The sequence below is a fragment of the Kogia breviceps genome, chromosome 9 (genome assembly GCF_026419965.1).
Source record: "Kogia breviceps isolate mKogBre1 chromosome 9, mKogBre1 haplotype 1, whole genome shotgun sequence".
NCBI classification, from domain to species: Eukaryota; Metazoa; Chordata; class Mammalia; order Artiodactyla; family Physeteridae; genus Kogia; species Kogia breviceps.
In genome coordinates, this window is record NC_081318.1 from 9,040,417 (window position 1) to 9,068,245 (window position 27,829).

Sequence of the window (27,829 nt, forward strand, 5' to 3'; positions counted from 1 at the left end):
GGACAGTCACTGTGCGGACAGAATGAACAATTGTGTTTGCTCTGTGCCTAGGATGAATAATGCCTTCACCCCTGGGCAACTTAGCTTTCATGTATGAAATGCGGGGAACGTGCTTCTTAACTTTCTCTGAAGAACACTGTGAACGCTAACTAATGAAACACGATGTTTTCAAACAGATGCTCTCAGACTCCAAACGAAAAGAACAATTACATCTCAAGATGCAACTGGAGAAAGCTGTTTTAGCTTCAGGAGAGCTCTTTTCTTTGCTGATAGAAGAAATGTCTATATTGTTTAGAATGCATGTTTTCTAGAGTCAAGTTTTTAATACAGAATTAAATGATGTTCGTAGTGTCACATGGTGTTTAATTCAGAATAAAGAGCTATGTGAGGTTTGAAACTTGGACATTTTTTAAAGGCCAAACATTCCTCGTGGGGTGGGTTGAAGCATTGGTGTTGAAAAGCATCTTTGGCTCATTTGTCACCTAGGAGAGAATAATTCTGAAAGTCTTTCTTTGAAGTTTTGCTTGTAAATAAATGAATGCAGAGAGTCATCAATCAACTCCTCACGGTTTGACCGAGGAATATTTCCTGAGTTCATGAGGACAAATGGATGATTCCTCTTAGAAGCCATCGTCGTTCTTGTAAAACCATTCCCTATTCTTCAAACTGTACACAGCACTGTCAACACTGCAGTGGTAGCAAATAGGTTTTATTGGCCTAACTTTATAAGGCTCTTTTCTAACAGTTAGGTGTAATGGGTTGAACTGTATCCCCCTAAAATTCCTATGTGGAAGTGCATCCCCCAGGACCTCAGAACATTATCTCATTTGGAACCAGGGTTGTTGCATACGTAAGTAGTCAAGATGAGATCACACTGGGGAGATTTGGCGTTTGGTACCTATGACATTCCATCACGTATATGTACAGCCCATTACAGTTAAAATGTGGTAGTCACCCAGTTTTTTGTAGACAACCCTGGTTTCAAATCCCAGCTCCACCGTTCATTCACCATGTGTACCAGGGAATGGACTGCCTTGTTTAATCCTCAATTTTTGAATCTGTAGAATAGGCTTAATGATAGTAAAATCCACATCATCATATTTCAGTTATTTTGCATATTAAATGAGGTAAACCATCTCAGACACTTAATCAACCCTCAAAAATGCTGGTTCACTCTTATTAGTTATTAACTGGTACAGGTAGAGTGTTTTGAACGGTTCTGCTACATCGCAGGAGGGAGTTTCCATATATTTCACTCACTACTGCTGCATATTAATATGACTATAAACCATTTAAATGGGAATTACAATAGACCCACCGTCGCCTCAAAACGTATCAGTGAAGTTCATGGGAGAAATGCCATTGCTTATCTCAAATAATCTTTCCTTTTGGAAGTACAACCTAGTTTTTCTAGGAGGAAGTCTTTTCTCCTTCTCTAGGCTTCTGAAAAGGCACTGATGCTGAGTGAACTGTTGAGAAAATCTATCAACACAACTTCTTACTGCCAGAATGATAATACAGCTTATAATTAAGCAACTTTATTCAAGCAAACAAAATTTATTTGCCAAGAGTTTTAACATTCTATTAGTTCTTTCTCAAAGTCAACATTGAATAAATTAGTTACTTGGCAAAACTGTGTGCATAAGTGACACAAGTAGTACAGATATCCTCACGGTCACCAGGGGCACAAACATACTTAAAGTCACCCAAGATGACCGGGCTTTTGTTTACAATTATCGCAGTGATTTTTACTGTCATTATAACTAGATTATATTCTTCTTGAGGACAGATCTATCAACTACTGACTTGAGATCTTTAAACCACTTTTAATATTGTGTTCTATGATTGATGATGATGTTAATAATAATAATACTGATAAATAACTAGGAGGAGCTGAAATGAGAGAAAGGTAAGAAGATAAGCCTACACTTAGGGCACATTGTTGTAAGCAATTTAATCTATCCAATGCTCACAAAACCCCATAAGGTAGATACTATTGTATCCCTTTTACAACTAAAGCAACTGAGGTCCATAAAAGGTTGATTAATATGGTTAAATGTTCACTGTTACAAAGTGTTAGAAAGGGTTCTGATATTTCAAGTCCAGCTCCAGAGCCCACACTCTCTTGTTCTATATTGTATATGCCATCAGATTGTTTTCATTTAGTCAAAATAAGCAAGTGGTCATTATAGTAATGGTACTTCTTGCTAAACCAAAGAAAGGTATTTGGCTCCATATTGAGTATTGGGGTCAGTATACCTGGATTTGTGGCTCAGATGTAAGTAACATCACATCTTTCAGGTTCAGCCCATTTATCTTCAGAATGAAGTACTTCAATTTAATTCTACACTCTTAAACATCTGTTGTGTGCTTGGCAGTGAACTCAGTTCTAAGAATATTAGTGAGATGTGCCCTAGAGGACTGCATAAACTTCAACATTCTTCCAAAGGTGGAGAGTTCACGTTATATAACTTAAACATTATTGATTTAAAGGATATGGTTTCAGAATTCTAAAGAAAAGTCAGCTTTCTATCAATATGTATACTATATGAAAATCGGGAAAGAGACATGATTATGTATAGAGTCTCACTATTCATTCCTTCCTATTTCAGTAGAAGATTCATCTGCTAGCAATGACTTCCTGTAACAGAGAAAGACAAACCTGACTCCATATTGGATCTATTCCTTTAGCGCTAACCTTCCTGCTCTGTGGCCTGTGCTTAGTCAAGCTGGCTCTGCACCTTTGTAATAGAATGTTGCCTACAGCCTGAAATATACATGACAGTCCATTGTCAAGGCTCTGACTCCAAGGCTTGACCTTTAAAGATATAACACTTTTCACTCACATAGAAATAAAAAGTTGCAAAACAGAGAATAACATTTGTCTTGTTGGAGGTTTATAGGTACACTGCACCCTGGCCTACAGGGACAGCTGCAGGAACACCCAGCCACGCCCCCTCCGCTTTTCGCATCAAAGAAGCCTGGATTCTAACTCCCGCACAGTGGCTCTTTGGGAGACTCGTCCAGCCCCTCCTCTTCTCCCTCTGCTGACTTTCCAAATCAAGTTGCTATTCCTTGCCCCAATACCTCATCTCTCTCTCGATTCACTGGCCTGTCGTGTGGCGGGCAGTGCGAGTTTGGACTTAGGAACATTCCCACTTTCCTCTGCAGCCCCAATTTCTTGCCTACGTAACTAAGGACACGCAGTTCCTCAAGAAGCCTCGACTGACCAAGACCCTCGAGCACTCTGAATGAAGCATTTTTTTGTGTGTTCAACCTGTGCATTCTCTATCCATTAGGACACATATAGTTATACAATATAATTATAAATTTAAGTATTTAGCATGACCACAAGATTTTATTGCCCCTAGAAGAAAGTAATTGTGTTTATCTCCAACCTTCAGTAAATTGCAGGCCCTCAGTAAATGCCTATCAAAGCTGATTCTCTTGTCATGATCTGTCTGCAATTTGCACTGCACATTTTAATTCTTCCAAATCTGCCTTCTGGTTTGGAAACACAGGAGCCAATTTTAAGTCCTTTTTCTCACGAGAGTTCTTCAAATATTGAAAACAACACACTCTATCTTTAACGTGTATACACATCACTTGTGAATATATATTTTTAAAGTTGAAGCATAGTTGGTTTACAATACTGTGTTAGTTTCAGGTGTATAGCAACGTGATTTGGTTTTTCATATATATGTATATATACACATATATATATACATGCAATTCTTTTTTTCAATTCTTTTCCATCATTAGTTATTGCAAGATCTCGAATATAGTTTTTGTGCTATACAGTAAATCCTTGTTGATTATATGTTTTATGTATGGTAGTGTGTATATGTTAATCCCATGTTCTTTTTGTGTGTGTGTGTGCGGTACGCGGGCCTCTCACTGCTGTGGCCTCTCCCGTTGCGGAGCACAGGCTCCGGACGCGCAGGCTCAGCGGCCACGGCTCACGGGCCCAGCTGCTCCGCGGCATGTGGGATCTTCCCGGGCCGGGGCACGAACCCGCGTTCCCAGAATCGGCAGGCTGACTCTCAACCACTGCACCACCAGGGAAGCCCAATCCCACGTTTTCAATGTGAGTGCTTTTAAGCTGTAGATTCTGATTTGAACGGACTGTGGTGGGTCCCTGAGATTCTGCATTTCTAACAAGCTCCCAGGTGATGCTCCTGCTGCTGCTGTAGAGACATCTTTGAGCATCTGGCTTCCGAGAGGCCTCACACTCTATCTGCAGCTTCTCTACCTCCATGGCTAACCAGCAGAATCTGTTTCAGCGAACACTTAGGAGTCTGTTTTGGAGTCTGCTTATCTTATTCTTTTCCACTAGCCTAAGAAGATAGGAAGGAGGACTGTAGTCAAAAATAGGTTATTTTCCTTGATTTCCAACAATAAAAGTGAATTCATTAAACTAATTTAAGGGAAGCATCATGGTCATATTTTCACTGAAGTTTAATAAAAACGTATGTGAAAGACCTGTCCAGATGCAATTTGTAGTGTGATGCATAGGACTCCATGTGACAATTAATAAGATCACAATTTAAATGACATAAATTAAATTTGCATTCTCAATTATACTTGAAAATGAGTTATTATTCATTTCAGGCTGAGATGCACAGATGTAATATAATGCACTTCCCAATGCATTAGTAGAGAAAAGCTATTGTAAAGTGAAAGTAACAGGCTCTTTTGAATTTTCAAGAATAAATCCAATATAAAATACTATGGTAGGGCTTCCCTGGTGGCGCAGTGGTTGGGAATCCGCCTGCCGATGCAGGAGACACGGGTTCGTGCCCAGGTCCGGGAAGATCCCACATGCCGCGGAGCGGCTGGGCCCGTGAGCCATGGCCGCTGGGCCTGCGCGTCCGGAGCCTGTGCTCCGCAACGGGAGAAGCCACAGCAGTGAGAGGCCCGCGTACCAAGCAAAAAAAAAAAAAAAAAAAAAAAAAAAAATACTATGGTAATATATCTGGAAGTCACAAATTTATAAAGTCGAATAACAATTAAGTGCTTAATATGAGTAAGTCATTGTTCTAAACTCTTCATGTGAATTATCAATTTATACCAATAACCTGTATTGAGATAAGTACTATTGAAGTAGGTGAATTAGTTATTATTATTTTATAGATGAGGAAATTTAGGCATAGAATGGTTAAGGAAACTGCCCAAAGTTACACAGATCTATGTAGCCTAGTTATGACGACTGGCCTGAGTGGTCTGATTCCAGAATGTACCATTGGGCTGTTATTTCCACTGCCTTTCAGGGGCTGCAGCCACACAAGCAGCATGGTTTACTGTGCTCTAAGTCCCCCCTACAGGCCTCCTAGTGTTCCTCTAAATTCCACTAAATTATCACTTGAGCAGAGTAGAGACATGCACTTTAAATGAGGGAACTGGTATTTATTTCTTTAAAATATTTATTCAATATATTTGTAGGTACCTATCTATCAATATGTTATATAAATTTGCATTCGCTTGGAGTCGTTTAGCTTCATGTCACCGAAATCCAACCTTGATCTGATAAGAAAAATATTAGCATCTCCATTATTTGAGTCCAGAGTAAAATAAAACACCTGAGAATATCCTTATGCTTAATGAGAACACTCCCCCTTTCAGAGAGCTCTCCCAGCAATCAAATATACTTTTAAAAATTACAACAATGATCACATATATCCTCTTTTATCTCAGAGATGGAAAACACACTAGAGAGAATGGATTATATACTGTTATTCCATTGTCTGCAAGAAATCTTGTAAGATTGTATCATTTTCCTTTTCCTAACTATGTATGCCAACAATATATTCACTATTATTAATAAAATTTTTATCTTCCAAATTTTGGAAAAAAACTAAACACACAACCATGTTGGTTAGAATGGTTCTATGTACGTATATACGTGTAGAATAGTGAGTGACTTACAAATTGACACAAGACAAAAATCTCATGACCTCTTAAAATGAGAAGCTCACAATACAAATGTGTGTTTAGAAAGGTGATCACAATTCACTAGTAGAAGCATTACAGTATATGCAAAAGGATCTGGACTATCCACTCAACTTATTAAAATTCATGAGACTTTAAAAACACTATGTAACCTAAGAGAGGTGTAAATAGAAAAATCTATGTCACAGAAATAAGAAGCCTATTCTAAGTTCACCTTGGAAATTATTTTCTTCCATACAATTCCTAAAGATTTTTTACCCTATTTATATCAAAGGGTCATTTCAGAAAGGGTTTAATGCAGATTACTCTGATATGTTTTATTTCTCAATAAACTGTCTATAAAATTATTCTGAATATGCCTGCCTGGTCCATTTCCCCAAGTGTCTGTTTACAGCAACAATGCACGTGTGTACATAAACAAGCAAGAGAAATTCCTATCTATTGGTGAAAAAACTCCTTTATTGTCCTAAGTGAAGAAGAGGCTGTTATTATCTGATGGAAGATATATAAGCTAGTGACAGGGATAGTTGTCTTCCTCAGTGTCATATGCAGGAAAAATTATAGATTTTTTTGGAAAGAATTTAAGTATACTATTGAACTGTGAAACAATTATGTTTTACATCTATAACTGGAACAGATTTTTTAAGTCATTTGAAAAATTAGTGCAACCACTACAACAAATGGTTGAAAAGATAGGACAGAATAATCCATTCATTTTTAAACACTGTCCCTTTACATGGCTCATTGGACACATGGCCATCATTACGGTAACAATTTGTTTCAAGCACTGCAATGCGCTTGGCATAGAGCGAGGTCTACCAGCCATGCCTCACGAGCCTAGCCTGCACTGCACTAGCAATGGCCACTCCATTTGCGAATCAGAAAATATGCCAGAGATTTGTCCACATTCCACTTCCTACTTTGTCATGTTTCCTTCATCTACAATATTTTCAGATATCGTAAATCATGAATAAGGGTAAACAGAGGTCAATTGGACCTGGAAAGGACAGAGGGAGACTAACAAATCTGGAAATTATAACAGACTCTAGTCACTGAATACAAATACTACACTAGTTTTATAAAATGCTTCTAAGATTGGCAATTGATGACACACATTTCTAAATCCTTATTGTTTGCAAAATTTCTTACATAATCTCACTTAAATCTCCCAAAAGGCATCATTCCCATTTCTCAGTTTAGGAATTTGAGGCACAAGGAACTTCTGCGATTTTATAAACTAAATAAATGAACCCAGACACTTGAATTCAGACCTTTTGAATCCATATCTTGGCTTTCTCTTTCCAAGTACCTAGTGGTAGGCTAACCTAGAAGGATGTTTTGGGAACGTTTATTATGCAAATATTGGTTGATGGGCTCTTTGGTTAAAAAAAGTAGAGAATACATGTTCCCACTATTGACTTGATATTCATAAAATCAAAGAATTTACTAAATTAATCTGTTAACTACTATTTGCTTTCCAGATTTTTTAAATGTTTCAAATTTGTTAGAAACAATTAAGTTTTATGTGTGTGTATATATATGTGTGTGTGTGTGTGTGTGTGTGTGTGTGTGTATTTGGGGAGAGCATGTAAGCAACAAAGAGATCTGAGTTTTTTTTAACAGATCTAGGAAATTAATACTCTACTTAATATTGCTTAGAGAATACAAAATTATATATTTTTATATTCTTGATAAGGATATAAGTTTGTAATTTAAATATAATTAAACATTCCTGTTCTGTGGGACTTTCCTTTCAATATATTCAGTGATTACTGATCCCACTCTGACACTATTAATAAAAGGAATTAAAACAATTAAAAAAAATAATTAGGAATATATAAGCATATTCTCACTATTTAAAGACAATTTTAAAAAGAGAAAGAAAAACTGTTGTTTACATTGCAGGTAAATTTGTAGTATGTTACTATCCTGAAAAACAATAATAGTATGGAAGGAAGGCATTCACTATTAATACTCCAATTTTCTATTTTGGCTCCAAATATCTACATTCAAAACCCGTAATTGAATTACCTAAGCAAAACTAAATGCAGCCACTTAGAAAAACGTGCTGGAATTCTTTTTGAATTAATGTTCAATGGACTTTTGATAAGAAATGCTTATATAAGAATACTTTTTCTCTCTAACAGATTATACATAGGAAATCTGAAAATACCTTGAAAAGTATGCAAATTAGAGTTTGTGGAATATGTAAATGCAAATTAATTTTTGGCAATTTTACCAACCTGCACATAATTTCCTTTTATATTGGAAAGGAAATTATAAATAGAAGGAAATGGCATTGAAGTTAAAGTGTAAAGGAGTCTATTATGCTTAGTATTATCAAAGAGGAATAAGAAGCTTGACTACTTTAGCACATTTAGCAACTCACATATTTGAGTATTAAATATTCAGCTAAAGTATTCTTCAGAGGTCTTTTCAAGAACCATTCTCATCCACTGTGAGACTCATGACTTTAAAATCTTGTGAGACTGTCGTAATTCTTATCTACATGACCTATTTCTCACTTATTTCAACATATAATCCAATGGTCATAAAATAATTCAGAATCTCCATATGGACATTTAACAAAAATATTATAACAAAATTGGTCATGGTTGTCCATTTCTACAATCATAGAAAGAATAACCATTGACATTTGTTAAAAACAGTATTTAAGTGATTGAACTTACATTATTTTGCATTCTTCTCAAGTAATCAATCATTTTAGGAAAAAACAGGAAAAGCAACCTTAAAACTTCATCAACTTTGAAATCTTTTGACTCTCTGAAACTTTACATTTTATAAGGTGTTATCCATCAAAAAGCTATCCAATCCTATCTATGTGAGAAATCTTTTTTTTTTTAACTAGCCTTCATTTTATTTTATTTTTTCTAACATCTTTATTGGAGTATAATTGCTTTACAATGGTATGTTAGTTTCTGCTGTATAACAAAGTGAATCAGCTATATGTATACATCCCCATATCCCCTCGCTCTTGCATCTCCTTCCCACCCTCCCTATCCCACCCCTCTAGGTGGTCACAAAGCACCGAGCTGATCTCCCTGTGCTATGCCTCTGCTTCCCACTAGCTATCCATTTTACATTTGGTAGTGTATATATGTCCATACCACTCCCTCACTCTTTTAAGTGCAATATACATTACATTAAACAGTAGGAGTAAAAGAAAGTCCGATATTTGATTACCATTTTTAATAAACTTAAGCCCAGTATATTTTTGGTTGAGATTTGTAAGTGCTAAATTTTGATCACTTAGTGCATGTTAAGACATAAGTTCAAAAGTACTGAAGAACTTTTAGGAAACAACAAATTTTATCTCTTTTAGAATACATCAAAGTGCTGGACTATTTTTCAGATTAGCGAGGGTTAAAATATTTCTATCATAGATCATTAAAGTAATGTAAATTATGTTGCAGGCTCATTGGCACTTAAGTATATTTTACAGTGTTTAGTTTGTGTCTCAAATTTGTTTTGATGTTTAAAATTTTATAATTAGCTCACTATATTTTCATCTAGAAATAATCATTCATTGCTCACCACGTACTCATTTTTAATGAGAAATACATGATTTTAAAGGAAGCAACAAAATGAACACCAGAAAGGCAAAAAACAATAGGAATACACCCCTTATCACCATCAGAAGGGGCTGAGAGTCCAGTATGTAGATGTAGCCTACCTTCACAATTTGTGATATTTTCACTGAATGACCTTGTCTCCCTGACTCAACCACTGGCATTTTATGTAAACCAGAAGAGTCCAAGTCACCCTCCTTAGTTCTTTGAACTTACCTCTCTGTATTTAGTCAGAATGGGACCCTCCCTTACTTCTAAGTGTCTGATAACTAAAGCTCTAGTATCACTGCATTTTAGCAGTGATCTTTAGAGCAGCCATCTTTATAAACTACCTTAGTGCATTATGATAGGAGAGGATTTGACATTCTCTCAACTGTGGGATGAAAACTTTACAGAAACAGAAATCTGAAAGATGGTTTGGAGTCTGGCTGCAGCCACTCAAGTAATTGCATTTTCGGTTAGCACCCACAGAGAGTTAGAAAATAATGAATGCTCTACTGGAAGAGTTTGTGATCTGAGCCTAACTCATCTACACCCAGTTAGTTGTTTGGTCTGTTGTTTGGTTAGTCGTTGGGTCAGTCTCTCTCTCTCTGCTCAACTTTAAGGAAGGTCCTTTCTAATTTTCTCTTCTACCATTGTTTTTCACAGTTGATCTCCTCTATCCCCACCTTACCTACAGGCTGAAAACCAATCTAAAATATGGTTCTCAATGTCGACTGCACATTAGAACGATGTGGGGAGCTTTAAAATCTCAACGCCTAGACCACCTAATTCCAAATCTCTGGAGGTAGGGCCCAAACATCCATATCTTAAAGCTTTCTAGGTTCCATTGTGTATCCAGGGTTGAAAACCACTTTTCTATAAATTATGCCTAAGACTTTAAATTATCTTAATTGTGAGATGAAGGCTTTCCATAAAGAGAAATCTTCTCCTCTACTTGCTTCCTACAATTTACACATCCCAATATACAAATGTTCTTGCCATACAATCATGGCTTAATAGAAGTTACTTCTAAAGGACTACTCTCTCATATGTACTTTTTATTATCAGGATATTATAAACCTATCTCACATGACAGTTATGATCACTGGATACTGCTGTGGAAATGACCACCTACCCAAGCTTGGAGCACTAAACTCTGCATACTCACAAAAAGTGCTTGAGGATTTTTAAGATATAAGCTCTCTAGGAGTAGGTCCTGATCAGGTTGAAAATCCCCAGCATTCTGTCTAATACATAAATTAAAAAGAATTTCCTCCCATTCCTCCTTCTCCTTTTTGTTTAGTATTGATGGTTTTACTTGATTTTGGTTATGGCTGCCTTTTAAAATAATTAAACTAAAATAGATCCCTCAACATTTAGTATTTTATAATAATTTATTTATATGGTGTGAATATTTGATTGAATATACACAACTTTCCAATTTAATTAAAATAATTTTAAGAGTAAGTGGATTAAACTTTATATTTTTCTCTCCTAATAAAAGGATAAAGTGCCTATAGATCTGTAATAGGGGTTTAAACTACTACTATAATATGAGAATGTTCTTTTCCTAGCACAAATCACTGCTCCTACTCCTCTAAATTATTTCTTCATAATTTCAATAGTTTACTCAAATTGAAGAGCTCTGTTTCGAAAAATATCAGTGTCACTAATATAAATTCTACTTACATGATTCTGATTTAATTGGTATGGGGGTGCCTGGCATCCATATACTTTAAATTCTTCTCAGGTGACTCAAACAGATAGCCCAGATTGAGACCTGCTGCCCTAAACCTTGAATAGAAACTGCAGCCTAAGGAAACTTTCTTCAATCAACAAGAATGAATGAATGAATGAATAGCTTCTCAGTGGTTTTAATAGATAAATACTGGCAAACGCACACACCTCTGAGTGAAGACTGGTAATATTTTAAAACGTTTAACACTGGGGAGGGGATGCTAATCGTGGTGCCTGATGCTATGGCCGGTCTTCCATTTGCTTTTTCTTTAAAAGAAAACTATTATTCTACCTTATTTTTCTCTTCATAGGTAGCTAAGAAGTGGTGCTCCATCCAAACAGGCCCTCTTTGAAACAAAATAGAAAACCGGCCTGGGGCTGGCTTCCAGCAGGAAGTGAACCGTTTCAGAGTCCACAGTCCCCCTGCCCTGTGTCCATCAGCTCTATTGTTGGCAATAGACCTTCTTACCTGTCATCCTTTAAAGATTTAATTAAATATCTTCAACAGAAACAGTCTGAGGCAAATAAGTGTGAGCAGATATAAGAAATGGAAACCTAAGTCAGGAGAATTTTTTTTTTCATTCTATTTGCTTAATTCACAGTTCAGAATTTGCATACAATGTGTACCACTGCAGATCTGTTCTACAGACAAAGATATAGTTACTCGAAATATTGTGCTTAAAGACTTCTAGTGTTCTATCATCATTACATTATTTACCAGATACTTTTCTTTTTCTGTTCAGGTTTCAACACAGTTTTATTGGGTGGTTTTGTTTTCTGTGAAATACACCAGAGGTTGGGGGAGGGGACACATTGACTTTACAATATAAGGGTTTTCCACCACTAAGGAAAGGCACGGGGTGGGTCAGGGTAGGGCATACTGGGGATTGGATTCATTTTCCCACCTTCTTTTGCTTTGCTCACATTTCTTTTCTCTCTCAGCAAGTACCAGAGGACACCAACACAAAGAAACAAAAATAGCACGATGAACCTCCAACCAGGCTACTCCCAAGCCTTTCCCCAGGCTGCACCAGGGCTGGGAGGAGCCGGGTAGCTGCTCCCAGCCCTAGGACACAGGGGTGTCTGCTACCATTTTCAAATATCTGCAACTCAATTCTATGTCTTTGCCTTTCTGACAATGACTCACCCAGATATTCCCATCTTGATGGTAGGGTTTCCAATTTCTCCCTGTGTCGCTGTAGAGCATGCGGTATTGGGTCACCCAGTCTGAGCTGCTGTATCTTCCTTGGGTTGCTATGGCACTGATCTGCTTTCGATTGCCAAAGTCAACCTGAAGCCATTGATAATGGTCACTGTCTGATGGAGACCATCCTCCAGCACCTGAATAAGGTAGAGACAAGAGGGGGAAATAGGTATTTAATGTTGAACTTCTACAACTGACAATGGATCATTCTGCATCTTTTAATTGCCTTGGTAGTATCACATTTCACAGATACATTATGAAGTGTCCTTTATAGATGCCACTGGGACTTCAACTAATATTCTTAAAGCTGGGTAACATTGATACTCTAACCTCCTTATGGTGTAATTATGTGCTCATTTTCTCCTGAGCAAATGTCTTCATAGTTCCTCAGTTAGGTCTTACTAGTACATGTCAAAGTCTAATTGGCTGAGGGTTGATCAATTTACCATGAATTCTTCAACTAAAAGTCACTAGGAAAAGATATGTAACAATCTATTATTTCCTCGTGGAAGGGTTTATCTTTTAGTAGACCATAAATGAGACAAAAGCAATTATACACAACTCTACAATATATTTTACTTTAGAAAGTTCAGAGTTCAAAGAATGCTAGTAGTTCTCAAGATGAGGCCTAATATTGCATTAAGCCCTTGGACTCCTGAGAACTAAGATATATAGTAAATCAGGCAATACATTTACTAACAATTAAGAGGTAGACAACCGATGACTCTAGATAAACACATTTCTAGGAAAATAATTTGAGTCACTAAATGAAGTGAAACTTCTTTTGGTAAATTAAAATAAATGACTGGCAAATAGTAAGAATGCAAAAAACATTTATTAGAAAAATAACACTAACATAGATAGAACAAAAAGAGTCCTAATTTATAGCACTATGTAAAATAATTATGGTTTTACATAAATACATTACAGAAAATATGGCATAATGCTTAGTGCTAAGGGGCGATATAATTTTTTGAGTAAGTTTGGTTACTAATGAGAGTAAATAATAGAAAAATATTCAACAAATTATCCAATATACAGTATATCAAAACATGTGCATCACTTTTCAAATAAGGAATTTAAATGCTGACAGGAAAATAATTTATTTTATGAGGAGTATGCTAATAAAGATCATTTTGTAAATCATCACTGATATATCGTTCATTTCATGATGTTTATATGGCTTATTTCTGCTTTCAGCCATGACAGAATAGCTCTCCCACCACAAAAAATTACAAAACTGACAAAATGTATGCAATTACCCTTTTAAGGGATTGGCCAACAGAGAGTATTGGACCCTGATCCATGAGAGAAGATAAACAAATAAGGTGAGCCCTGCCAGCTTCCTGGCTTTCTGCCTGGTTCCGTTTCCAGATCATGGCACATGGAAGACTATTCCAAACAGGCACAGCAGCATCACTGAGATGGAGACAGAGCAGAATCAAAGCTCCAGAGGAACCTGGAATTTATAGGACAGAGTACCAGGGAGGGGGCAGCTGTGCAGAGAAGGGGCTCTGGAAATGTACATAGGGTCACCAATGAGTCTCTGCAGTTCAGACTCTGAATGAATACTAAGTTGTGTATTTGCAGACCAAGACTCCACTAGACCAGGTAAGGGGAGATCTGAAATGAACAACAGTCAGAGGCTGCACAGGGCTGTAAGTAGTCTGATTTCAGACTGGACAAGATTGATAAAACTTGAACAAACCTAGGCAATCAGTAGAGAGCTCAGAAAGGGAGTAGAATAATTTAATCATAAATAAGGATCCTAATTCTAATCCTACTGTGGACACGTCTGAACAAAGGTTGGTAACAAGCCTGAAGAAAGATCAATCTGACCCACAAATAAATTAACTCCTCGGTTGAATGAAACTCAACACTCCATTAAGGAAGACCATGAGAGTTTATTTTTCATGAAACTTTCATGAAAACATGAAAGAAACTCAACAAAATAGAATCCATAATGTCCAGTACAAAATTTTTTAAAATATTAGATATTTGGGGAAGCAGTAAAATGTGACTCATAACCAGGGAAAAGTCAGTCAATAGAAATAGACAGAAAAATGACAGAGATGATGAAATGAGCAGATCAGGACCTTAAAATAGAGAGTATAAATTTGTTCCATATTTGAACAAGAACATATAGATACTGATGAAACAAATATGAAACCTTAATGGAGAAAAGAAACAACAAAAGAGAGCAAAATGGAAATTTTTGAACTAAAAACTATACCTGAAAATAAAACATTTAATGGATGGGTTTAACAGCAAATTAGAAACTGAGAAGAAAACATTAGTATACTTAAATACAGGTCCATACAAATCCTTCAAACCAAAGCTCAGACAGGGTAAAAAGGCTTAAATATGAACAATACTTCAGTAACCTGTAGGATAACATTAAATACCTTAACAATCATGCAAATGGAGTAAGAAAAGCAGAAAGGGTAGAGACTGAGGCAGAAAAAGATACATCTGAAGAAATAATAGTTGAAAAATATGAACCCAAATACCTGAGAAATTCATTGAACGCCAAGCAGGGTAAATACAAAGAAAAACACACCAAGGCACATCATAAAGAACTGATAAAAGAACAATGCCAAAGAGAAAATCTTAAAACTGTTCAGAGGGCAATAACATCTCAACAATAGCAATGCAAGCCAGTGAACAAGGGAACAATATATCTGAAATGATGAGAAGAAAAAGAAAGTGTCAATGTAAAATTCTACATCCAGCAAAAATATCCTTTAAACATGAAAGTAACATAATGATGCTTAGGACAAACGCTGAGAGAATTCATCATCAATAGGTATGCTGTATAAGAAATGCAAAATTTTAGCTTCAAGGAAAATTGGCCATACGGAAATTCACATCTACATTAAGAAATAAATGCTGAAAATGGTAAACATGTCACTAAATATAAAATATTTGTTCATGTTTTAAAATTTCTGTAGAAGATAATTGAGTGTTTAGAACAAAAATAGTAACAATGAATTAGAGGGTTTATAACAGATGTAGAAATAAAATGTATGACTACAATAGCACAAAGGGTAGGAAGAAATAAATATACCGTACTGAGTTCCTTATGCTACATTTGAAGTGATACAGTATTACCTGAAGCATTAAACCCTAGATCAAGGGTTTGCAAACGTTTTCTGTAAGGGGTTAAACACTGAATATTTTAGGCTTTGCAGACCATGCTACCTCTCTTATAACTACTAAACTCTGCTGTTGTAGCATGAAGCAGCCATAGAAGATCCAGAAACAAGAGTGTGGCTGAGTTCCAATAAAACCTTATTAATAAAGACAGGGGGCTGGCTGGAGGGCTGTAATGTGTCAACCTCTGCCCAAGATCAACTTCTGAAAAGAGAGGAAATTTAAAAATCTTTGCATTTTACTATATCTAAATTATACTTCCAAAACATTTTTTTTTTTTTTTTTTTTTTTTTTTTTTGCGGTATGTGGGCCTCTCACTGTTGTGGCCTCTCCCGTTGCGGGGCACAGGCTCTGGACGCGCAGGCCCAGCGGCCACGGCTCACGGGCCCAGCCGCTCCGCGGCATGTGGGATCTTCCCGGACCAGGGCACGAACCCGTGTTTCCTCCATCGGCAGGCGGATTCTCAACCACTGCGCCACCAGGGAAGCCCCCAAAACATTTTTAAAGATTTATGTATATAATGTGTGTGTATATATTTAGTCTACATACATGCTTTCTATAGAAAGTGTGTATAACGACCTCATAACTACTTTCTCAGTCTTCATTCTCCTATTTCTTCAAACCACACTTCTACAAGAATGATGTTTCTAAAATACAAATCTAATCATATTTACTCCCAGACCAATATTTTTCAATTGATCCTCATTGCCTCCAGAAATAAATGGTCCACGTCTTCCCACACAAAAGACATGCCTGGAACACACCCTCTATACCTACACATATCCTCTCTCAACTTATCCTGGGGAATTATTATTTTTCCTTCAAGGATCAGCAAGTTCACTCCAAACATCACCTCTGCAGTGGATGCTGTGATATGCCATTTTGCTTCTCCTTTATGACTGGAGGACTTATTCTTTCAGATATTTAGAGCGCTGTCAGAACACAGTGGTTAGCTGTAATTCCCCTTCAGGAATTTTCTTGGTAAAAAAAATAGGCATTTTACACAAGGTCACATCCCTTCCTAGGTCTGTACAGATGCAAGGATGGGCCAACCAGGGGCTATAAAGGGCCAGTACCCTTGCTCCAACTTAGGAAAACTACTAAGGGTCACTACGGTCTCAGAGGTCCCTGAGGGATTAGTTGAAACTTCCATTGAGATTGCATTGCATCTCAACTACTTCCTCTGCCTATTTCTGCTTCCTTCCCTTCTCTTCCACAGGTTTTCATCCTGAAGGTACCCCCTAAAAAACTTCCCACATGCTTTTCTCCATTTTGGAATTTGTATCCTGGGAAATCCCATTCACAATATTTTCTTGGAGCCACTTTCCTTATAATCTGCTCATTAACAATATGGGTTAGTGGCCCCTGCTTTGTACTTTGTTATTTTTATGCTGTTTTTTTTCCTATTGTAGCATCTAATATTTCTAATATTCATATATCATCCACATGTCTATTTTACTGAGAATTCTGTAAAATTTTGAAGAAGCCATAGATGGACAATATACCTAGTCATCAAGAAACCATAAATATATTTTCTTATCTGTTAGATATATAATTCCAAACTTTGGAAAAATTCTATACCCAACTGCACATAAAGTTCTATCTGTGCATTATTAAAAAGGTGATTTGGTCATTGAAGTAAACAAGCAAATATTACTGTGAATAAAATGAGAAAAATATGTGCAATTGATTGATGAAATTTAGAATATTTCCCCTAACTAGTTTTTCCAAAAAAAAAAAAGAATCCAGAATAAATTTTCTCAAGTTACCCATTTTTTGCTACATTACAATTTTTCAATAAGGAAGCAATTAACATACTACTTAGTCCCATTCATCTCATTACTAGAAAACAATAAATTTATTGTCAACTTTAAGGGAAGCAAAAAATCTAAAAGCAATGAAAATGTAAGTCAAAACTTATTCCTTAGCAGAAGGATATGTGGAGAGAATAGTGATTAGCCTCAAGGAGAGGGCAAATGTCAGGCTTTCATGAGGAACATGGTGGAAAGATGGATGAGAAGGTTCTTGCTTCCCTTTGATCTCTCTAGCAATGTAATTTGGGGAGGTTGATGACTTTGTTCATTTGGCTTGTGACATGTGTAACCTCTATTGATCCAAAGATTAAGAATGATACCTCTTTCATGACAAAAACCTCAGGAAATGGTATATAAGAGAGAAGAAGGGCTACCCCAATATATCATGGAGAGTATAAGAAAGAGGGCCAAAGTGTTCCCAGTGGATGTTGTGGTAGCTCAAAGGAATTACCTTTGAGCTTTGAGTGGAAAGTAGAAGAGGAGGTAAAGGAGGTGGAGATACTGAACATACTGAATATTCATAAACTCTTAGCTTCTAAGATGATCTAAGAATAACTCTCATCTAGAAATAATAGAACCAAATTAGATAACTAATAAATTGTTACAGTGACTTGAAAGATACGTATTTACATAGAACACCTACTATTCCCTAAACACTAGGAGGCTCTTCCCTCACCCCCTTCTTCTTCCTCTCTTTCTCTCTCTCCCTCTCCCCCTTCACCTCCCTCCACCCCTCCCTCTCTTCTTTTCTTCCTCTCTCTCACATAAACACATTTCTCTCCCTCCATATATGTGTGTGTGCATGTGTGTGGGTGAGTGTGTGTGAACTATAAAGATACTAGTGTTTGCATTCTGGATGCCCACCGTACTGGGGTTACTTGAGCAAAGAATTGTAGTAGAGAACTTGGAGAAATGGATGAAACCAACACTCTAAACTCAGGGATAGCTTATAATTGTGATAGACATTTCCGCTTTGTAATTTGTAAATTAGTACCTCTGAGAGCAAAGAGAAACTTCTTGTGTGGTTCAAGAGAGGACCTGGAGTTTATTTTCCAGTGATAAATGGCTCCTGTATAAACCTGATGCCGAAGCAGATGGTTATAACACCACCAGAGAACACAAGCCTCGATTCTAATTTAACAGAAAAAGGTAGAAAAACATTCAATTAAGGCTAGAACTACCTTTAATGACTGGTTGAGAAATATGTAACAGATGAAAAGAATAAATTGAAAAGGAGACGTGCAGGCCAGATAGCATTCTGAGTTCTATCTGAAGTAGGATAAATATGCTTCAACCAAGTATAGACACTTGTTATTGGAAGTAGCCAGAAAAGAGAGCCATGGCCGTTAATTAATGCCTGTCATGAGCTAGAGAAGGGAAAACGGCCATGCCACCATCATTCCTAAAATATGGAATAAACTAATAAAATAATTCTAAAATAAAAGAGTGTAAAAGCTAATTTTGAAACAAAACAGAAGAAAAAAGATGTGATTTTATCAGAGTATAGGAAATTACCTCCAGAGACAAATTAGGACATACGGAGAGAAGCATAGCTGCTTTAATTTTTTGAAACATTCAGATTATATCTCAAAGGACTGGTTTTCCTCATAAATGTAACATTAGCTTCCTTGAATATTTATCAAAGGAGCTGCCAGAAAAGAAAAGGTAGCTAAAAACAAACTAAAAACAATAACATCCCCTCCAATAAACAAACAGAACATAAAATTTCAAAACAAAGGACTTAGAAAAACAATAGACAAGAAGGCTCTTCTTTAAAATCAGGTGTGGGGATTATGAACATTTAGAGTAAAAGGGAAATGGTCTGGGGGGGTTGGTGATACTGAGGGTGGTGTTGGTGGGTTATAAGGATTTCCTGATTTGATCACGTTTTTGTTTAATAGGAGACAGTAAAGTTCATCGCTGTACCTCCAAGTTAACTTTAGCAAAGCATTTGGCAATATCTCTGCTAAGTATAAAACAGTAAAATGTGGTCTGGGACATAGCAGTTTTAGGTAAATTCAAAAATGGTTAATAATTATGCCCCAAATATGTTGATTAAGGACTGTGTCAACTTGAAGCTAGGTCCTAATGGTATGCCACAGGCTTTCGTTCTGTATACTGCCATTTTTAATATTTTTATTTTCTAAGACATGGAAGACATGCTTATGAAATTTTTCAGTTACATAAATCTGGAAAAGAGACCTAATACGGTAACTAGCTGAATTATGATGTTAAATGTTTGACTCGCTGGAAATCTGAGCTGCTTCTAGCAAACTTTGGTTTAACATCAATGATAACCTAAAATGCCCATTTTGAACAAATGCATTAGCAGCTTCCTTATTAAGGTGCATAATGCTTAGAAATAATTATGCAACCTTAATTTACTTTATAGGTAATGCAGTGTTAAAATTATGGCATCTAACTATGATACTATATTTGCAGTACTGCATTCAAACGTTTTGATGTATTTTAATTAAGGCTTTACACATAAATCGAAAAAGAAATCACAAGCATCTAGTATTAGGAATTCTCACAAAATGAACATACCCATATAATCATCACCCAGATCTATAAGGAGACCATTGCCAGCGACACAGACGTTCTCCTTGTGTCCTTTTCCGGACACGGTCACCTCCCTCCTCCCCAGGGAACTGCTCCAGAGATTCAGCCATGGCATTGTGTTTAGCAGGAGACTCTTCATTGTCTTTGCTGCCTAATACTACACTGTGTAACGTACTGCTCTCCATTGATCCATTATCCTAGGGGAGTGTTGAACATGTGTATAGCTCCAGTTTGGAGCTGTTATGAATAATACTGCCATCAACATTTTTGTTCCTGTTTTTCAGCACCTCTTTGTGCTTTTCTGTTGGGTATACGCCCAGGAGTGGAATTGTGTGTCCAAAACTGTTTGTATTTTTAAAATTTAGTCTATTTTGCCAACAATTTTCCAAAGTATTTGAACGGATTTTTATCCCCCTTGCCCCATACACTCCAGTAGTGTCACAAGTGTTTCTGCTGTTCCACATCTTTGCCCAAACTTGGCATAGTTAGCCTTCTTTTTTGTTGTTGTGTTTTAAATTTAGTTTAGACCTTCTAGCTCCTTGCAGGTTTAATTTGCATTTTCTTGATAACTACCTTCATTCTGTTGATACCAAGACTTATTATAAAACTACTGTACATATGCATGCAAGGATAGACAAATAGGCCAAATAAACAAAATATAGATCCCTGAAACAAAACTACATGTATACATGTGTATATCAGCACTTAATTTGTGACAAAGGTAGCATAGGAAAATAGAGAAAGGAGGTATTTTTTCAATAATATATTCAGGGTCAATTGGATATCCACATGAAATAAAGGGAAATGTAGCCCTGCCTTATACTATACTGAGATCAAGCTACAAATGTTTAGATTTTTTTTTGTGTGTGTGTGTGTGATACGCGGGCCTCTCACTGTTGTGGCCTCTCCCGTTGCGGAGCACAGGCTCCGGACACGCAGGCTCAGTGGCCATGGTTCACTGGCCTAGCTGCTCCGCGGCATGTGGGATCTTCCCGTACCGGAGCACAAACCCGTGTCCCCTGCATTGGCAGGCGGATTCTCAACCACTGCGCCACCAGGGAAGCCCGAAATGTTTAGATTTAATTGTGAAAAGTAGAACACTGAAGCTTGTAGAAGATGAATTAAGAGAATAACATTATATTCTTGGGGTTGGGAAATATTTCTTAACCAGGACTCAAAAGCACTAGCTATATAGGAAAAGATGGATAAATTAGATTATGTTAAAATTAGAGATTATTATCAAAAGACATTAATAAGAGGGTGAAATGGCTAACATGGATTGGGGGAAGGTATTTCCAAACACATAACAAGGAAAATGCTCATATCCAAAGGGTATAAACAAGTCCCACAAATCAATAAGACACATTCAGACAACCCAATTTTTAAAATGGGCAAGGAACCTTAACAGGCAGTTCACAGAAAAGGGCAATAAGCTATAAAACATCTAAAAGGTGCTCAACTTCATGGGCTTGACATTTTCAAAAACACAAGTAAAAACCTAAGAATGTTCAAAGAGAGTACCTACAATGATAAGAGGACTTAATCTTACAATATTGCTTTGAAGGGACCAAAGATGCTTATGCTTTGTAACAGAATATGAAGGAATAACTTAATTCCCAACTTCTACTATTTAAAAAACTAGAGATGTAAAGTTTCCCAGTGATGTAATAATACAAAACATTCCAAAAGTGTATATGCGTTATGTATAAAAATTATTTACTTTTTTTTTTTTTTTTTTTTTTTTTTTGTGGTACGCGGGCCTCTCAGTGTTGTGGCTTCTCCCGTTGCGGAGCACAGGCTCCAGACGTGCAGGCTCAGCGGCCATGGCTCACGGGCTCAGCCGCTCCGCAGCACGTGGGATCTTCCCGGAGCGGGACACGAACCCGCGTCCCCTGCATCGGCAGGCGGACTCTCAGCCACTGCGCCATCAGGGAAGCCCCAAATTATTTACTTTTAACTCATCTTTTTGAAATTAATATTTTGCTTAAACTAAATGAAGATTTTACCTTTTAACTCAATACTCTCAATTATATTTGTCTGTCCACAGATTACTCATTATACCATAAATTCTTTTCATTTTGGAATTTGACCAAGGAAGAAAATTGGGGGCTTCCCCGGTGGCACAGTTAAGAATCCGCCTGCCAATTCAGGGGACACAGGTTCAAGCCCTGGTCCGGGAAGATCCCACATGCCTCGGAGCAACTAAGCCCGTGCACAACTACTGAGCCTGCGCTCTAGAGCCTGCGAGCCACAACTACTGAAGCCCGCGTGCCTAGAGCCCGTGCTCCGCAACAAGAGAAGCCACCACAATGAGAAGCCCGCGCGCCGCAACAAAGAGTAGCCCTCGCTTGCCGCAACTGGAGAAAGCCCGTGTGCAGCAACGAAGACCCAACGCAGCCAAAAATTTAAAAAAAAAAAAAGAAAATTGAATATCAAACTGATTTTAAGAAATCTGAAACAAATATTTTGCTAGGAGATCAAAAGTTTCCTTATTAAATATGATTGTTCCTTCAAGCGTCCAGCATACTACACGAAGAAAATTTGCAGGGAGGTCTCTTTACCAGGTTGAAAATATCCAGATATGAACTACATCATTAGAATCAGTAAATTTCTTGCAATTAGGAAAAATTAAAAGCAAATTCATCTATTGAGGCCTCTGTTTACATATTCATCACTTCAGAGGCTGTATGTGAGTTGTGAGAAATAGACACTGCAAGGCAAGTTTAGTTTCATGTATACTTCTCAAAAATATAAAATATTTTCAGGGAATTTTATAGGTCAATTATGTATTAATATCTTTGATTTAAGAATGTCAATTTGTTTTTGAAAATGTCAATTTTTACCTTAGGATTGTGCTGTAAGAGAGAAGAAAAATGAAACCTACACACAAGAACTGTATTGCCCCATAAACTATCTAGTTTGATGAGCTTTCTGTTCTAAATAGAAGACAGAGCAATTTCCACTCTCTTCACGAAGAGTAAATCTTCACAGGAGGTAAGCCTGGGCCAGGATGTAAGATGAAACTTGTACACAAGTCTAATGAAAAATAATAATTACATTTGATTAGAAAATGTTGAACCGTAATATGACCATAATTTTTAAATGTACTTAGCAAATAGTGTAAATGATGTATGATCTTATTTTTAAATGTCCTGGAAATACTATGACTGGGAGAAAACAGACTCTTTGTGTGTGTTATTTCAGGTGATGGTATTAGGAAAGGAAAGTTAAAGTTATAAATAGTCAGATTTCAATGTAACAATTTTTAAAACAACAAAATAACACCAACAGTAGAATGGATTATCACAAGAAGTAGTGACCTTTCCACTACCGGGGATACTCAAGTGAAAGCTGCATAATAAGAATTTTTTTATAGGGGAATTTTACATAGGCAGGGAGATTAGATGCAATGTCCATTAATTTCATTTACAAAGAAAGTTGAAATGAAATACAAACTATGATGCTGAATTTTTCATCAAGTTGTTTTAAATTTCTTACTGCCTTTAAACTAACAGTTATGATCCAAGTTTTGGTTGATCTATTTTATTAACATCAGGGGAGATGTTACTTATACCATTGCTAGGTAACATTTGACTATATATAACTTTTATTATTAAAAATAATCTGGTCATTTCCATCTCTACTATGAATAATTCTCCTGGTTCACTCATTCAGCAATTATTCACAGAGCACTTCTATATGCTGGTCATTAAGAGATTTTAAAAATAATTTTTCAATAAGCAATTTTTACTTGACTTTTTTTATACTTGAGGATACAATCTATTTATTTGGAAAATGTTCAAGAATATTCTTTATTTAATAAGCATTTTATTACTGGGAAAACCAGATACCTAATATACTTTCAATGTGCACAGAAATGAGGTCTCGTTTGAAAAAAATAAAGGTAAATTAAAATACCACAAAGTCAGGGTCAGTGAAGTCATGTTTCTTCTTTGCACCTGCTAGAAAGCTGCTATTTGATCCTCACCTGTAAGAAATGCTGAAGAACTTCACCTTGTATTGATACATGTGGGCAAGAGGTCAATTTTATGTTAGTAAATCTACTGTTTACTTCATCTCTGGTATGCATTCCTATTAAAGTCTACGGAATTTTGAAAACAACATGATTAATTAGAAACGATCTGCCAACCGGTCAAATGCACATTCGCTGGCATTGTACAGAAAATGTCATCATTCCCAAGATGTTATTCTTTGTGATAAGAAAAGTAAAAACTCTGTTCTCTGTGCAGCTCGCAAAAAAATTGTTTGGTGGAGGTGAAGCAGATAAGTTTATTGGTTAAAAAGGGCTTCAGAGCTCAAACATGCATCTTTAAGTTATCAAATATATCTGACCTCTATTTACAGGGAAGACTGAAAGATGGATATAGCTGCAGAAATGAATTAAGTCATGCAACTCCAAACAAATCCTGAACAAGTGCATAAGTAAACTCAGGATAACCAACATTTTCAAGTCAAGGGTTGAGTTCTATTTATCATTTAATAACCACCACCAAGTATTGTTACCTAGACATAAGAATAAAGACACTCAATAAACACATGTTAAATAAATGAATGCAAGAATTAATTAAATTATAAGTGAATATATGAATGGACAAACTGATAAATAAATGACATTCTGTAAGTAAAAGCCCTGAAACAAGAGGGCCCAAGGATCCTTGGGCCCAAGGATCTATGCAAGAAAGGCATAGATCATGATAGACAAATATAAATGGATCTGTAATAAAAAATTTTTTGAATAATACTAGTGATTTACATTGTATTTTCAATGAAGAGGAATGGGATTTTTTGCCATTTCACTCACTATATTTATTCTAAATATTATTCTTGGCTTCATATTAGTGTATTCTCACTCAAGAATATGTGTTTCTTCATTTAAAAAAATCACTTGGTTGCTGTTATCAATTAAATCTTCATAAATTAAATCTTTAGCCATTATATTCAAAAGGACCTTGGACCTCTAGCACTCAAAGTAGACAAAACTAGGAATGGAGTAGTTGTCTAGAATTCCACTTTAGCAAGTTTTGCTTGGTCTACAGTTATTCCTCATGCATCAGCACGGCCCAACATGGCAGGAAGCAAACAGCCAACAGGGGTCAGGAGAGTGAGTGGACAGTGTATTTTGTTGAGCTGGAAATGAACAAGGACCTTCTCAGCTGTTCCACGAGGGATGGGGGATCTTGGCATTGGTCTGCTCCAGAGGTACTCAGGAGACTTGATGGAGAGGATGCACAATTCAAAGTGAAAGTTTAAACAATTCAGATGTAACTCATTACAGTAGGAAATTCCTTTAAGTTCTGTAGCAGCTTTTAGCTAAGTGGCTAAAATTAAGTGAATTTCAAAATTGATTCTCATGTATATCATTAAAACCTAGGCTCCAGCTAGAATTTTGTACAAAATAAGGCTTGGTTATTTATTATTGTTTCCTTCACTTAAGAAAGAGTAAAGGCCAGAGGCACATTTACAAAATGGAAATATTCTGTTAAATAAATATGGTTTATTGTTTATTAACAAAATAATTCAGGATGCAAATAGTGTCTCCCTGCCATCTGCCTCAGGGATCTCTTTATTGAAGCCTCATTATTTTCTGGGGCAGAGGCTTTGCCGTAAAAGAGATCACCGGAAGAAATGCAGAATTGCAAAAGGAAATGCACATACTGCCTGTGCATGAACAAAATCTGTTATTGTGCATGCAATCATGTCAATGATATATGCAGAACTGTATGCAAATTGTCTGTGGTGGGTACAGTGACGGTCAACTGATGGGTGCAAATTTTATATGTACAATGATGCTCCCACAATGCAAAGCTGTTCTATGCAATGATACAAGGGAAATACAAGGGAAATATCTTAATGTATATGCAATGATTTTTAAGCTAGGTCCACATGAAAGTACAGAAAGATAAGGCCATTTTCCAGTGACATATCATGATAATCGAGGCCGATATTTCTGCTGACTTGAAGTGGAAAATTGACTTATATCTCCACTTTTCAAATCTGTATACTCAGGCTCAGACTAGGCTGGAGCATTTCCAAATGTTTGAAAACATAGGTTATAGAGACTTCCTCTGCTAAACTAAAGTTGTATTTTTTTGGAGAGAAGATGCAAAGGGATTATGCTCAAGATCAATATAGTTAAGTATAGTAAACATAACCTTTAGATCAAATTCAAATGTATTTTATGAGTTCTCTGATCTTCCCCATAACTCATGCATAATAAGTGCCTTCCTCCTCTTAGGTCAGCACTTTCTGTGCATAATCTTTATTTCACTCCTAACCTCAGTTCCTGGATGGCAGTAGTCATTATGTCATTCCCAATTCATGCTTAGAATTCTTTTTATCTTTATGAAGGCTTTTTCAGTAAATATCTACTGTAACTACAGAATGTGTTTTAGTAAGATTTTTGGCATTCATATACCTGGCAACACAAAACTCTCACCAAAAATGTAGGGGGTGTATTTTGATATAAATAGAAAATATTAATAGTTCCATCTCCCTAGGCACTGAATGAGTAGGGAAACAACACTAAGAGAGAGCTATATAACAAATGGGCCTTGGAAATACAGTTGCTTTTAGTAAAATCTTCTATAAATGATACCTTCATATACATAAAGGTATCAATTTTCCTTGCAAAGAACTTCCTTAATGGTTTTTTCCATAGGGCAAGCTTGAAATTGGCTGTTCTGGCAGTGGAACAGAATGGCAATTTAGAGAAAAATGTTTAAAAACCATATATCATAACAAAACAGGACCAAAATGTTTTATACATCTTTGCAGGGTTAACATGTCCTGCTTTCATGAAAAATGTCTCACATCTTCATGACCACCAAGTCGCTAATTTTGACTTTTCAAAATAGAATTAAATCTATAGTCTGAGATTGAGGCAATATAGTATAACAGAAAGCCTGCTGGAGTAGAATCAGGAAGCAATGGGTCCCTTTGTACTGCTATAATAAGAAGACCACATATTGGGTGTTTTCATAGTTCTGGAGGCTGACAAGTCCAAAATCAAGGCACTGGCAGATTCTGTGTCTGGAGAGAGCCACCTTCTTGGGTCACAGATGGTCAACTTCTCCCTATGTCCTCATGTGGTAGAAGAGGCGAGGGCTCTCTCACTGGTGACTCTTTCATAAGAGCAATACTGTCATCATGATGGCACCACCCTCATGACCTAAGCACCTCCTAAAGGTTGCACCTCCAAATATCATCACGATGGGGGTTAGGTTTCAACACATGAACACAAACATTAGGGGAACACAAACATTCAGTCTGTGGCAGGTTCCAAACCTAGTTATAAAATACGTTTGTGTTACCAGACGTAAAACAGATAGCTAGTGGGAAGCAGCTGCATAGCACAGGGAGGTCAGCTCGGTGCTTTGTGACCACCTAGAGGGGTGGGATAGGGAGATGCAAGAGAGAAGAGGTATGGGCACATATGTATATATGTATAATTGATTCACTTTGTTATAAAGCAGAAACTAACACATCACTGTAAAGCAATTATACTCCAATAAAGATCTTAAAAAGAAAAAAAAAAGAAGTTTGTGTTGCCATATGGAATATGGTGTCTAAATGATAAGTCTCAACATTTTGATTCAACCATGGTAAAGATTCAAAGAAAAGTCATAATAGTATTTGATGAGGAACTTTGTAACAAGAAGACGTAATATTTTTGGCATAAGTGCTTTGATAAGTAAAGTTCTCATGATTTTGTTAGCCTTTTCATTCACAAAACATTGCATTAGAAAAATACCTAAACCCCAACGATTTAGGAGTCAAGCAATGAGCAGTATTAGAGACAAGTGCAGGTGAGACAAATA

General features: G+C 36.6%; 1 protein-coding gene across 2 annotated transcripts in view; it reads right to left on the reverse strand.

The window, feature by feature from the left end:
- Window positions 1-27,829, reverse strand: part of CNTNAP2 (contactin associated protein 2) — a 2,024,023-nt gene that overhangs the window by 1,322,793 nt on the left and 673,401 nt on the right. For both annotated transcript variants that reach the window (XM_067041938.1, XM_067041937.1), the window contains one exon: window positions 12,406-12,599. In XM_067041938.1, coding sequence (XP_066898039.1) covers window positions 12,406-12,599 — 194 coding nt within the window. The remainder of the gene's footprint in view (window positions 1-12,405; window positions 12,600-27,829) is intronic.